Source organism: Microcaecilia unicolor, chromosome 1 (genome assembly GCF_901765095.1).
Source record: "Microcaecilia unicolor chromosome 1, aMicUni1.1, whole genome shotgun sequence".
Lineage (NCBI taxonomy): Eukaryota > Metazoa > Chordata > Amphibia > Gymnophiona > Siphonopidae > Microcaecilia > Microcaecilia unicolor.
Genome location: NC_044031.1, coordinates 96,165,742 through 96,179,993, shown reverse-complemented (window position 1 = coordinate 96,179,993; position 14,252 = coordinate 96,165,742). Strand labels below are relative to the sequence as shown.

The window sequence follows — 14,252 nt, the reverse complement described above, 5'->3', positions numbered from 1 at the left end:
TGCCCATAGGAATATATGGGCATCTCTAGCATTTAGAGTCTGCTAATCATTAATGCGTGCTAGACCCCCCATAGTGAGCAACGAGGGGGTGTGGCCACGGGAGGGGCTTAGGCAGGTCAGAGGTGTTCCCAGAAATTAGGCGTGATGTTATAGAATACCTGCATTTGCGCGTTAACTGCCATCAGTTTGGTGCCAGCATTTACATCAGCTTTTGGCAGGCTTCAGTGCTCGCACCCAAAGTTAGGTGCAAGAAGCGGGCCAGCCTTGTATTCTGTAAAGGGTGAACTGTGCAGACTGCCTTTTATAGAACACTATCTTAGCACAGATCATAACAGCACCAAACTTGGGGCGTCATTTACTGAATCTGGTCCACCATGTGTGCGTAAAGTGCGGTGATCATTGATATTTATGTGAGTATGTGCAGTATGCATTAATTCATAAAGGATTATGTAATTACAAGGGGACGTATACATGGGTAGATCATGGGAGGGGCAAGGGCGTGTTCCTAACTTATGAATGTAAATTATAGAATGCTATAAGTTACACACATAGGGGTCCTTTTACTAAGCCATGGTAAAAAGTAGGCGTGCGGTAGTGTGGGCGCACTGGGCTATTTTTTTTACCACGGCTGGGAAGAAAGGCTTTCTTTAATGGGGGCAGTAAATGACTGTGCACTAAAATTAAAAGTCGCACGTGGCTATTTACTGCCTGAGCCATTACTGCCACCCACTGACATAGCGCTAAGGGCTCACGTGCTACATGTGCGGTACTCATGCAGCGTGTACCAATGTGGCTGCACTGCTGATTACTGCAGGGAATCCCCTCCCCCTCCGCTGTAGAAAATAGAAAAATATTTTCTACCTCAGGAAACAGTGCGCACCAACTTCAAAATTACCATGAGGTGGGCGCACTAACTGGGCGGTAGGGCCGATTTGGTGTGCGCTACATGTGCGGTAGCCCTGCCACGAATTTGTAAAAGGGCCCCATTACATGATGCATTTAGACACACCTATTGATATCTGCCATTGACCTGGCATAAGTGGTTGTGTCTACATTTAAGCATATTCCAATTCAGGTTTACAATAGTATTCTGGAATGGAATCAGTGCACCCAGACGTTTTTCTAGAATAAGAACTCCCCATGTTGCATTGGGACACCTAAGTATAGAATTGCCCCCCCCCCCCCAAGCATTCTTTATTTGTTGTGTCTTAATGATCATCTATAAATTAAAGAAAGAAGAGCTGCCTATGTGGATTAGACTCAAACAAATCAACTATATACAGAATAATACACGGAATAAAAGTGCCGTAGGATATGAAGAGAAAATGTTCAGAACAAAGAAAGGGCTGATTTTGCAGTCTTTTCGTAAGCCTATTCACATTGAAGGGATACTGGGTCGGAGTCATAATTAGTTGTCCTTTAAGAACTTTACAAAATGTGTAATGTTTATGAGTCTCTGTTTAGAATGATGACTTCAGCACTAGTGTTTTTATATTGCCTCCAACCTTACTCTTAAGGCATTGCTTTTTAACATGCAGGTTTTCATTCTGTATTAAACTTTAGGGCACAAATCTCGTTCTCTCCAAAAATGGCGAGGCAGTGCAAGACCTGTGGTATTCCTTTCTGTCCTGCATGTGGAAAAATGGTGCTGCTATACCAACACCAGAACATACAGTGTTGGGAGTATTTAGAAGAGGGTGGGGAATTAGCAGCAAATCATAATAAAATTCTAGTTCAAATATTGTGGGTGACTGTCTGGTTCACTTTTCAATAAGGATTCTTGTTGTTCTCTTTCTCTCTCTCTTTTTTTTTTTTTTTTTTTTTTGGGGGGGGGGGCTGTTCCTTCTTCCAGCTCAGTTGGAAGTGGCCTCCACTGGGCTCCAGCACCCGGAGCCTTCATCCGTAGCTACCTAGAAGGTTCCCCTGTTTTGCCCAATCATTGCAGTGACAGTCTGTAGCCAAAGACCACACCCCAGAGCTCCCTCCAGGAACCTACAATTGTGGGCCCTAAGCCTGACATTAAGTGTTGCTGTTGTGTAATAACTGGGATTTCATTCTCCCCTCCCCCCAGCGTGTGAATGCTACCTCTGAATCATAGGGAACCGAGGCTCGGCCTGCGAATCAAAACCAGGTTCTCCAAATGGCAGTGCTACATTGAACAATTGGGCTCACCTGATATCTTACATGTAAATTGAATACCGGGACAGAAAGTAGATAAAAGTTAAAAAAAAAAAAAAGAGTCAATATTCAGAAGCCCTTACTGGATAAAAACACCTGCTAGAGGCAGTATGTAGATAGCGCCTCTGAATATCTGTACTGTTATCAGAAAAATTTATCCTAAATATCTGGGTAAATTATGAGTTATTTTAGCATTACTTCTGCTATTTTAGCACAGGTCCCATTTTATGCAGTGAGAACTAGTTACTAATAACTGGGATTAACAGTAAAACAACTTATCTTAACAGTAGCCCACATTGATAACTACCTCAAGGTCTATCATGCAAATAGCCTTGTTTTGGGTGAAAGAGAACTTGTTTTCAGCTTTTGGAAAAATGATACTGTCACTTTAAGCTGCTAACAAGAAATCCAAAGTTGAACTTTGGAGGCCCAAGTTAGAAATTTTGCCTTATTGTCTCTTAAACACAGAAATCTAATAACCATGTTTTTGCCATTGTCAGCAATTTAAAGCTGCGCTTTCATGTCATGAAATGGCAAATATGTGAGTTGCTCAAAGTGAGTGTACATGTGAAAATACATTCTATAGAAGGAACAATAAAAAGGGAATATTGCAGCGTTATACAAAACAGTCAAGAAATGACATCAAAATACAGAGAGCGAAACTTGCGCCGTGTTGCCGTTTCCGATGAGGCCATGCCTTCTTGAGGCCATTCTGAACCGAAGAATACCTTTCATTAAGCCACCGTAGTACAAATGAAGGCAATGGCTTTCACTGGAGGAACAGGGGCAGTAATCCACGTTAACATAAAAAGAGAATCAGTTCAAACACAAAAAGGCACTTGAGAGGACATACATTAGTCAGTGCCAAGAACATTTCCTTACGGGTAGGCAGTGAACTCTGTTGCCAAATGAGTCTGGTGATGGTTCAGTACATATTCGGTACAGAATTCACACGCACGATAATGTTAGACCAACACTGAAAGAAACATCAAACTTCTGACAATATAGCTTTGTTCACAGAGTTGACACGTTATATTGGGTACTGATGCTGTAGTACTTCAAGAATGCCCTGATCTTTCGTTGCCTATGACAGACATAGGTACAGGTACCTGCTATGCTGCTACCTCTAGTAGACTCTGGGCACTGACCTACAGGCAGCATGTCCATCAAAAGGACCTCACTGAAAACATGTTGCAACAGCATTTTGGATTTTGCACAGTAAAAAAAAGAAAAACCCTAAAAGTATCCCAACAAGAGAAACAAATTGTAAGAAAGAGAGAAAAGAATACAAACTGTCGATCGTAATTGGTCTCAATACCAGCATTGGATTATTCAAAGCAAAATCAACTTAAAAAGCCAACTATACATGATTTTGATTGTTACACGTCCACATTATCGATTATATTCACTGAAGCTCCTGAGAAAAGCTTGGCTCAGCGTCATCCAACGCCTCTGTTAGCCTGTACAGTAAGAGATCGACAGTTTGCCCCGTAATCAGCATATGTCCTTCTGCTCCAATTCTCTGAAACTTCTTGCTTCTTTAGACCCTCATGCCTCTGAATAAGTATTCTGTGTGTTTAGTTTATCTTTTTTCAACTTTACGCCATCCACAAGCTCAAAATTATAGCTCTCCAAAGCAGACAAGTTTCTGTCTGACATGCCACTGTGCCAACAAGCACAGTACAGGACTACTCCAGAAATGGCTCCCAAAAGGACTCCCAGTGCACTCATGGCTATAATAGTAATCAGAATGGGGTCTAGAGTCTTCAGCACACTGCCTGGCTTCTTAGAGATGTTCTTGTTAAATGCGGCGTCATTGTCAGCATAGGTTGGTGTGAATCCTGATAGTGGAGAAAGGAAAATAAAGTGAATACTTTTCATGAAATCCTACAACTGTGAGGCTCAATGCACTGGAAAATATATATTATCTAGAAACCAAAGCAATTTCTGAACAATTCATAGTAGAGGCTGACCGAACCCAGGTTTTTTGGTTTTGGCCGAAACTGAATCTGTGGCTACTCAGTTTAGACCAAAACTAAAATAGGCCCCGTCCCACCGATCCCTGGCTCAGCCCTCATGAAGAGAAGAAGTCCCCATCATGGACCCACCCTTACAGTCTCCCCCCGAACAGAAGCTGCCTTCCTCCCCTCCCCGAAGAGAAAATTCCCTTCTCAGACCCATTCATAGACCTACCCTCCCGAAGAGAATGCACCCTCCTCTCTGATCTACCAGTAGGCCTGGACCCACCCATAGGTCCCTCTCCCCCATGTTATTGGTGGTGTAGTGGCAAACAGGAGATGCAGCAATCCCCACTCAATCCTACCCACGCTGGGTCCTTGGTCAAAATGGTTGCCAGGACCTCCATTGCATTTTGAGAATAGAGCTGGCATGGGCTGGAGTGACTGATCGTAGGCCTGGGGGAGGGGGGCACTCCATCTGTTTGGTGGAGGAGAGGGAGGGGGCACTCCTACTGTTCAGGAGGGGGAGGAGAAAAGGAGTGGGAGCTGTACAGCATAGTTTTGGTTTAAGCCAATTTGGGGCACTGAAGCCAAAACTGAAACTGAAATTCGGTAATCCTCTAATTCATTGGCCTTAAGTGCATAAAATATTCAGATACTCTTGAAAGAAAACTTTTAACATTCACAAATACATTGATAATTTAACTTTACATGATGTTCAACTTTCTGGGAAACAGCACAATAAATCAGAAAGACCGGCAGACATTTTTCTTTATGAGAATAGCATGCAAGGATATATCACTGCACAGAAAGGACTGACTCATTGCACAGGTTAAAAAGTGAGATCTTATGGCAGCTTTCCACTGGGTCAGAATTTCTTGACCTCAGTCTCAATGTCAGCCTCAAAATGTCAGAAGTAACAAAGGCTTAAAATTGTCCTGGTTAGCCTATGCTTGACACGACTATACCTTTTTCCACGGCAGGAGTTTATTATTAAAAAGACAGAGGTCTAAGGAGTCTTTGGAAATTACCAAAACAACTGTAACACATCTTGACAAGGGCACTTGTATTCCTTATTGGCAACTATATGCTAATTTCAATACTATAATCCCGATGATCAATTCCCTGCACTGTTCTGAAACAGCAACATAAAAATAGCACCGTAACAGCATAAGGAATTAACTGCCCAATGATCAACGCTAATAACATGCAAATTTAGGCGCATTATTATTGAACATCAAGGGAAAGTGTGGGAGGATTGTACCTGGGCATGCACTCAGGCACAATCCTCCCACACTTGTTTGACAGGCCCAGTCTGTCAAAAAAAAAAAAAAAGCTCAGAACTGTCAAACATTTGGACCCCCCCCCCCCCAAGGGCAAGGCCCTGGTGGCCTAGTGCCCCCTCAAGCCCCCACATCCCCCCCAACAGAAGAGAGGGCTAGAGGTCACTAGAGCTCCAGCCCTCACCTGGTGGTCTAGCACACCCCTTCGGTGGTCTAGTGGCCCCAAACCCTCCTCCCGTACCTTTGATGCCACAGGAGGGAATAGCACTCCCTCCTCCTTCTAGCACTGCCTCCAAAATGGCGGCACCCTGCTCTTTCCAGTGCATTCTGGGATGTGGTGTGTGGGGCTTCCATACCATATAAGGGCAGGACAGGGTGCCAACATTTTGGAGGCAGTGCTGGAAGAAGGAGGAGGGAGTACTACTCCCTCCTCTGGCATCAAAGGTATGGGGGGGGGGAAGGTTTGTGGCTGCTAGACCACCAGGGAGGGGGTGTGCTAGACTACCAAGTGTGGGCTGCAGGTCCAGTGACCTCCAGCCCTCTCTTCTGAAGGGGGAGTGTTAGGGGGCTTGGTGGGGGGCACTAGGTCACCAGGGCCTTGCCTATGGGGGGGGGGGGGAGGTCTGAATGTTTGACAGGTCCGGGCTTTTTTTTTTTTTACGGTGGCAGCCCGGGTTGACAATGACAGCCTAGGCTGCCTGGCATGGATGGGAGGGGGGAGGAATAGCACCTTAACCCTAACGCCAGCTCCGAGCTGGTGTAGGGTAAAGGCGCTATTCGGCCTGCAAGATCAGAGCCCTGATCAGTGCTCTTGATCATTCAGGCGGAATACTACAGAGGGCCATTTAAATATAATTTAAATGAGCTCTGCGTCATTCCCTGACATGCTCGCACCACTACTACTACTACTTAACATTTCTAAAGCGCTACTAGGGTTACGCAGCGCTGTACAATTTAACATGGAAGGACAGTCCCTGCTCAAGGAGCTTACAATCTAAAAGACAGGTGTACAATCTAAAGACAAGTATACAATCTAAAAGACAGGTGTAAATCTAGAGACAAGTGTACAATCTAAAAGACAAGTGTAGAGTCGATCTGATGGGGCATACTATATTTCTTGAAAGGTTAGGTGCCGAAAGCAGCATTGAAGAGGTGAGTATTAAGTAGAGATTTGAAGATGGGTAGGGAGGGGGCTTGGCGTAGGGGTTGAGGAAGATTGTTCCAGGCATAGGGTGAGGCAAGGCAGAATGAGCGGAGTCTGGAGTTGGCAGTGGTGGAGAAGGGTACTGAAAGGAGGGATTTGTCCTGTGAGCGGAGGTTACGGGTGGGAACATAGGGGGAGATGAGGGTAGAGACGAGGTAGTGAGGAGCCGCAGACCGGGTGCATTTGTAGGTAAGGAGGAGAAGCAGACCCTCTGATCTTGCCACGCTGGTAAATGTGGGTGCTTGTCCGGCACTAGTGGCCTCTAGCACCCGCATTTACCTTTATCATTGGGTCCTATGTAACTTTGTAAGTCTACATGCTTTAAAAATGAGATCGTTTGTTTGCTTTTTCGCCTGCAATATTCATTCCTTTGGCAATCTACTCTAGTCAATTCCTCAGAGTGTGAAAAGTTATGGTGCAAAAGCTGAAGAGTCTTGCAGAGCTTCAGTGACTGACAGTTTCTACCTGCTTGTATAGGCTAACTCAAACCGGGATTCTTGGATTCAACCAAAACTGAATCAGCAGCCGAAATGTGCTATTTGGTTTCAGTTGAAATCGAACCAGAAAACGAAAATGGCACTTCCTCCCCCCCTTCCCAGGCTGCCAGCACTACCCCCGCCTCCCGCAGAGACTGGGTGCCTCTGCTGTAGCCGGTGGGGGGGGGGGGGGGGGGGGGGGAGTTGGTGCTGGTATTGCTGCTGCCACAGTTCCACTCCCACAGAGGCTTGGCCTGGACAGGCTGGGCTGGGCTGGCAACACCCCGCTCCCTGCAGCGACTGGGATAGCTCCTGCCCTGAAGAGGCCACCAGGGAAGTTAAGGATAGTCCCGGTGAAGGGAAGGGTGTCCAGTCTGGCCTGTCCAAGGGTGAGGGTCAGGGGGATGGATAGTGGCGGCGGGGGTAGGGGGCCATTGGACTCAATTTGGTGGTGGGGGGGGGGGAGTTTTGGTTTCAGCTAAAAATGCACCTGCATTTTCAGCAGAAACACGAACTTGAATTTCAGACCAGTTTCAGTGCTGAAACCAAACCTGAAATTCGGTCGGCCTCTACCAGTTTTGCTTTTTTCTTTCTGTTCTTTTGTGGGTTGATGGTCTTAATGCTAGAGGCAGCAATGGAGATGTACTGAGCTGAAAAAGCATTTAAACGAAAAGCTCTATTTGTAAAAGATGTTGTCCTATTCAGTGCTTGAAGCAAAGCATCATCTAGCAATGCCAAATCAAAACAAATTTGGTACCTGTTTTGTTGATTTCTGGATTGTCTTCATTGATTTCATTGTTCATATTTGTTGTGTCTGGATCTATTGATTCAAACAGAGCTACAGTATTAGTACAGTGACAAGAACCCATGAACCAGTGATCTGTGCTTGATACTATCCAGCTGATTCATCCAGCTTCCAGGGGGTGAAAGGAGACTCAGAGCTCTAGTTACGCTTCTCTCAGACTGCAGAAACAGGGCATGATAGTGTATTCTGAATTTCAGAGAGGGGGGATAAGATCAGCCTTAAGGGGGGGTCATTTTATAAAATTTTTCACATGTAAAACCAAGATTTATGCATGTAAAAAGGCTTTTTGAATTACTCCATGGATCTAAGTGTACAGGTATGTGAGGTTACAAAACAGCGCGTACTTTTATGCAATGCATGTGTAGGCTTGCTCTTGGGTAGAGTTTGAGTGGAGCACAGGCAGAGTTGCAAAGTATGCATGTTCATTACAAAAATAAGTGTGATAATGAGTCAATGTAAATATGCACAGCTTCAATCCAGCAGTGATTTCTCCATGGGTGTCAATTCTATAAATTGCAGCCTAATCCTTTATAGAATATTAGTGCAAAGTCACATTGGCACACCAAAAGTTAGAAGTGCCTACTTACGATAAGACCAATGGCTGGCGTTAACTGGGCATGCCTAAGTGCGCCATGAAATGTACGCAACTGCTCTGCCCACCTGCATGCTTCCCTGATAATTGGGTTTTCCTGACTGCCATTGGTATTAAACCCAGAAATTCTATGTCAGCCCATGTCCGGGCACTGGCATTGAATTTCCAGGTTTCCAGAGCCAGCTAATGCACAGCTGGCTAAATGCGATATTTAGCACATAACCAGCTATGGTTTACTGCATAAAGATAGGACTGACTTTTGTGCAGTCCTATTTATGAGAGGCATGGAGTGGAGGAGTAGCCTAATAGTTAGTGCAGCAGGCTTTGATCCGGGCAACATAGGTCTGATTCCCACTGCAGCTCCTTGTGACCTTGGGCAAGTCACTTAACCCTCCTTTGCCACAGGTACATAAACGTAGGGGCCCTTTTACCATGCCGCGTGGGCACCTATGTGCGCCCAACACACGCCAATTTGGAAATACCACCCGGCTACGCGCGCTGGAAAATTTCTGATGCATGGCGCTAACCAGGTAGTAATCGGCAGTGTATGCGCGATGATGATTACCACCCAGTTAATGCATGAGACTTTACCGCTAAGTCAATGGGTCTCGGGCCCAAAATGGACACGCGCCAATATTTATTTTGTCGCACGTCCATTTTCGGCCCCCCTCCCCCCCATTTTTCAGTGCACCTTAGTAAAAGGACCCCTTAGATTGTAAGCCTTCTAGGGACAGAGAAAATATCTGCATATAATGTGTACAGTGCTACGTATGTCTAATAGCACTATAGAAATGATTGGTAGTAGTAGTAGTTATGTGGCTAAGCTGGCTGCTGAATATCTGCACTTAACTGGCTAAGTGCCAACTGTGGTCCTGAAGCACCCCAAAATGGCGCTAACAGGTTATTTTCAGTGCCGGTTAAGTGCTCTTGGAAATTAGCAGGTAAAGGGGTCAAGGATTTGATATACTGCCTTTTTGTGGGAACAACCAAAGTGGTTTATATATATTATAGGCAGGCACTTTTTCTTTGTCCCTGGTGGGCTCACACCTATGTTTTGTACCTGGGACAATAGAGGGTTAAGTGACCTGACCATGGTCACAAGGAGCTGCAGTGGGAATCAAACCTAGCGTCCAAGGTTCTCAGCCCACTGCACTAACCATTACGCTACTCCTCCACACCAAGAAAGCAATCTGTGCAAGGTTGTGAGCCCACTAGGGAGAGAGAAAGTACCTGCCCAGAATAAAGGATTTAACGAGCCAGGAGCTGTTTCTGGCCAGTTAAATCGCTTTGAATAATGACCCGACTGTTTATAGAATAGCACCAGCATTTATGCATAACTGCCAATTATTGGTGCCAATCACACAGATAGAAGGCTAAAGCTCACTTGCAGTCTAAGGTATGCAGTACACTCTTACCAGGACAGACATGTGGTTTGGGGAGACATCGGATCACCCAACATTTAAAACATTACTAAAGACTTATCCCAAAGACCTCATTACTTTTTAATCCCCTATTTCCATTTTGACTGATTTCCCGTTTTTTTGCCTTATGTCTGCTTTCCTTTTGTTGCTCCTGTTTTCCCATCTGTATTCTCCTATTTAGCTGCTTTCGTATTTGTTAATTTTCTATAATTATTATATCCTGCTGTATTATGTTCTGATGTATTAACTTTGTTAGCCACATTGAGCCTGCAGAAGCTGGGAAAATGTGGGATACAAGTGAACCAAATAAATATAACCACTTCTGACCAGCTTCCAGAATTGTCTCTGTCCATTTAAAACAGGAACCTCTTTAGAGGATAGGACTTGATATACCACTTGTCTGTGGTTAAAATCAAAGCAGCATATATATTATACACAGGTACTTATTTTGTACCTGGGGCAATGGAGGGTTAAGTGACTTGTCCAGAGTCACAAGGATCAAAGCCCACTGCACTAACCGCTTGGCTACTCCTCCACCTCTTAACATAGATAAACTGTTATAAAATTATCTCAACAAGGAGGAAAATGGACATAGCTTCACTTAAATCCCTCTAATCAATGAACCAATGATAAGAACTGACTCCCAATGTGATAGCGGGTAGTAAATTTATTGCAAATTCCCCTACAGGGAGATTTGAGGTTTCAGTTTAAGATATGAAATGCAGAAACAATGGATATGTTATAGCTTTATTATTTTACAAACTATGTAATTTTGGTATATGTGGGGTTTTTTTTTAAGTTTGTTATCCCATTAGGTTTTTTTGTCTAAAAAAATAGAAACATCCAAAAAATAGCGCTTAGCCCTATTCTATAAACTGTGCCTAAAGTTAGACATGGTTTATAGTATAGCACATAAGCCTGGGAATGTGACTACATTTAGGCACGGCCATTTATGCCACTGAAAACCTGGTGTAAATACCCATGCCTAAATTAGGCACGGTTCCCCCGAATTCTATAACCACATGATTAAATTTGAAGAATGCCCCAAAATTCCAATTATTTATTTATTTGTTGCATTTGTATCCCACATTTCCCCACCTATTTGCAGACTCAATGTGGCTTACAATATTACATCATGGCAGGCGCCAGTCAAGAGTAGATAAACAATTGGTTACATACAAAGAAACATGTGTAACATAATGGATATAATCAATTCAGTAAATCAGAAAACAGTCAAACTATCAAGTAAGTAGTGATACATTGGAGTTCCTATTATTGATTATTATGGGAAGCCTTGTTAAAAAGAAAAGTTTTTAGTGTTTTTCGAAAGTTGATTAAGTCGTGAATAGTTTTCAGATCAAGTGGTAATGCATTCCACAGCTGAGTGCCAATGTAAGAAAAGCAGGACGCATGTACTAGTTTGTAGTTTAGACCAGTTATCAGTGCTGATTGGCTTGTTAATTAAGGTGTGTGTGTTAATTGGGCACATGCCCAATTTAACACATGCATCTCGCCACATCTTATATAGAATCCGGGGGAACATGCTTTAATGCAGGAAATTAATGTGCGCCAAGTGCAAAACCAACGCAGTACCTAGTGAGGAGCAGGCCCAGCTTGTGACCTGCAGTTACCATGTTTAAAAGCCCATTAATACACAGTACTCAGCTTACACTTAGGGCCTTATTCTATAAAGGTTTTGCTCCTAAATTTACACTCCTAAAATTTATGCTCCTAAATCTATGAGCATAATTTATGATCTAAATTTAAGCTCCTAAATTACGAACATAATCTTTTGTAGAACACAGTTTAGTCTCATAATTTAGGAGCGTAAATTTAGGAGCAAAGCCTTTATAGAATAAGGCCCAAATGTATCCTATTTAGGAGGTGGTACGTGGCCCTGTGTTAACTGCATATTTAGCATATACAGTGGTGGAAATAAGTATTTGATCCCTTGCTGATTTTGTAAGTTTGCCCACTGACAAAGACATGAGCAGCCCATAATTGAAGGGTAGGTTATTGGTAACAGTGAGAGATAGCACATCACAAATTAAATCCGGAAAATCACATTGTGGAAAGTATATGAATTTATTTGCATTCTGCAGAGGGAAATAAGTATTTGATCCCCCACCAACCAGTAAGAGATCTGGCCCCTACAGACCAGGTAGATGCTCCAAATCAACTCGTTACCTGCATGACAGACAGCTGTCGGCAATGGTCACCTGTATGAAAGACACCTGTCCACAGACTCAGTGAATCAGTCAGACTCTAACCTCTACAAAATGGCCAAGAGCAAGGAGCTGTCTAAGGATGTCAGGGACAAGATCATACACCTGCACAAGGCTGGAATGGGCTACAAAACCATCAGTAAGACGCTGGGCGAGAAGGAGACAACTGTTGGTGCCATAGTAAGAAAATGGAAGAAGTACAAAATGACTGTCAATCGACAAAGATCTGGGGCTCCACGCAAAATCTCACCTCGTGGGGTATCCTTGATCATGAGGAAGGTTAGAAATCAGCCTACAACTACAAGGGGGGAACTTGTCAATGATCTCAAGGCAGCTGGGACCACTGTCACCACGAAAACCATTGGTAACACATTACGACATAACGGATTGCAATCCTGCAGTGCCCGCAAGGTCCCCCTGCTCCGGAAGGCACATGTGACGGCCCGTCTGAAGTTTGCCAGTGAACACCTGGATGATGCCGAGAGTGATTGGGAGAAGGTGCTGTGGTCAGATGAGACAAAAATTGAGCTCTTTGGCATGAACTCAACTCGCCGTGTTTGGAGGAAGAGAAATGCTGCCTATGACCCAAAGAACACCGTCCCCACTGTCAAGCATGGAGGTGGAAATGTTATGTTTTGGGGGTGTTTCTCTGCTAAGGGCACAGGACTACTTCACCGCATCAATGGGAGAATGGATGGGGCCATGTACCGTACAATTCTGAGTGACAACCTCCTTCCCTCCGCCAGGGCCTTAAAAATGGGTCGTGGCTGGGTCTTCCAGCACGACAATGACCCAAAACATACAGCCAAGGCAACAAAGGAGTGGCTCAGGAAGAAGCACATTAGGGTCATGGAGTGGCCTAGCCAGTCACCAGACCTTAATCCCATTGAAAACTTATGGAGGGAGCTGAAGCTGCGAGTTGCCAAGCGACAGCCCAGAACTCTTAATGATTTAGAGATGATCTGCAAAGAGGAGTGGACCAAAATTCCTCCTGACATGTGTGCAAACCTCATCATCAACTACAGAAGACGTCTGACCGCTGTGCTTGCCAACAAGGGTTTTGCCACCAAGTATTAGGTCTTGTTTGCCAGAGGGATTAAATACTTATTTCCCTCTGCAGAATGCAAATAAATTCATATACTTTCCACAATGTGATTTTCCGGATTTAATTTGTGATGTGCTATCTCTCACTGTTACTAATAACCTACCCTTCAATTATGGGCTGCTCATGTCTTTGTCAGTGGGCAAACTTACAAAATCAGCAAGGGATCAAATACTTATTTCCACCACTGTAGTAAATGCAGCACATTCATGCCGAACATTCTCTATACCCATTTCTCCACCCATGCTCTGCCCAATTCTGCCCCTTCCAAAAAATGGCCTTAACATATCGTGTGCTAACTGTAAATATACCACATAGGCTGTTAACGTGTTTGTGCATTAGTGAGTTAATGAGTGCCAAACTGCATATTAAGAGCCTAATGCACTTTAGTAAAAGGGCCCCATAATTAGTTACATACATAAGAGTCGTCCTGCTAGTTACAGAGTTGAAAATGAAATAGCAAACTGTGGTAGTGTGGCTAGCAGACAGGCTGTGAGCACGCTCAGGGGGTGTAGCCAGACTTCGGCGGGAGGGGGGTCCAGAGCCCGAGGTGAGGGGGCACATCTTAGCCCCCCCGGCACTGCTGACCCCCCCTCCACCACCAACTTTGACCCCCACCGCCATTGTCAAACCCCCTGCCACCAACTTTGACCCCCCCCTGCCGACAACCCTCTCGACCCCCCTCCCACCGCCAACCCGCCATTGCCTACCTTTGCTGGTGGGGGACCCCAAACCCCGCCAGCCGAGCCGAGGTCCTCTTCTTCCCAATCCCGCACAAGGCTTCGTTCTAGTCTGACGTCCTGCACGTTGTATGTTGTAAGCTGTACGTGCAGGACGTCAGACTAGAACGAAGCCTTGCGCGGGATTGTGAAGAAGAGGACCTCGGCTCGGCTGACGGAGGTTGCGGTCCCCAACAGCAAAGGTAGGAGATGGCGGGTTGGCGACAGCGGGTTGTCGGCGGGAGGGGGGTCGAGAGGGTTGTCAGCAGGGGGTCCAGGGGCAAATCTA

The 14,252-nt window shown here is 44.8% G+C and overlaps 1 protein-coding gene across 1 annotated transcript in view; it reads right to left on the bottom strand.

The window, feature by feature from the left end:
• Positions 1–858: 858 nt before the first annotated feature.
• Positions 859–14,252, bottom strand: part of NRP1 (neuropilin 1) — a 323,789-nt gene continuing 310,395 nt past the window's right edge. Inside the window, exons 17-18 of the mRNA XM_030199076.1 lie at positions 7,857–7,919; positions 859–4,019 (exon numbers count right to left, since the gene is read on the bottom strand). Coding sequence (XP_030054936.1) covers positions 3,727–4,019; positions 7,857–7,919 — 356 coding nt within the window. The 3' untranslated portion in view covers positions 859–3,726. The remainder of the gene's footprint in view (positions 4,020–7,856; positions 7,920–14,252) is intronic.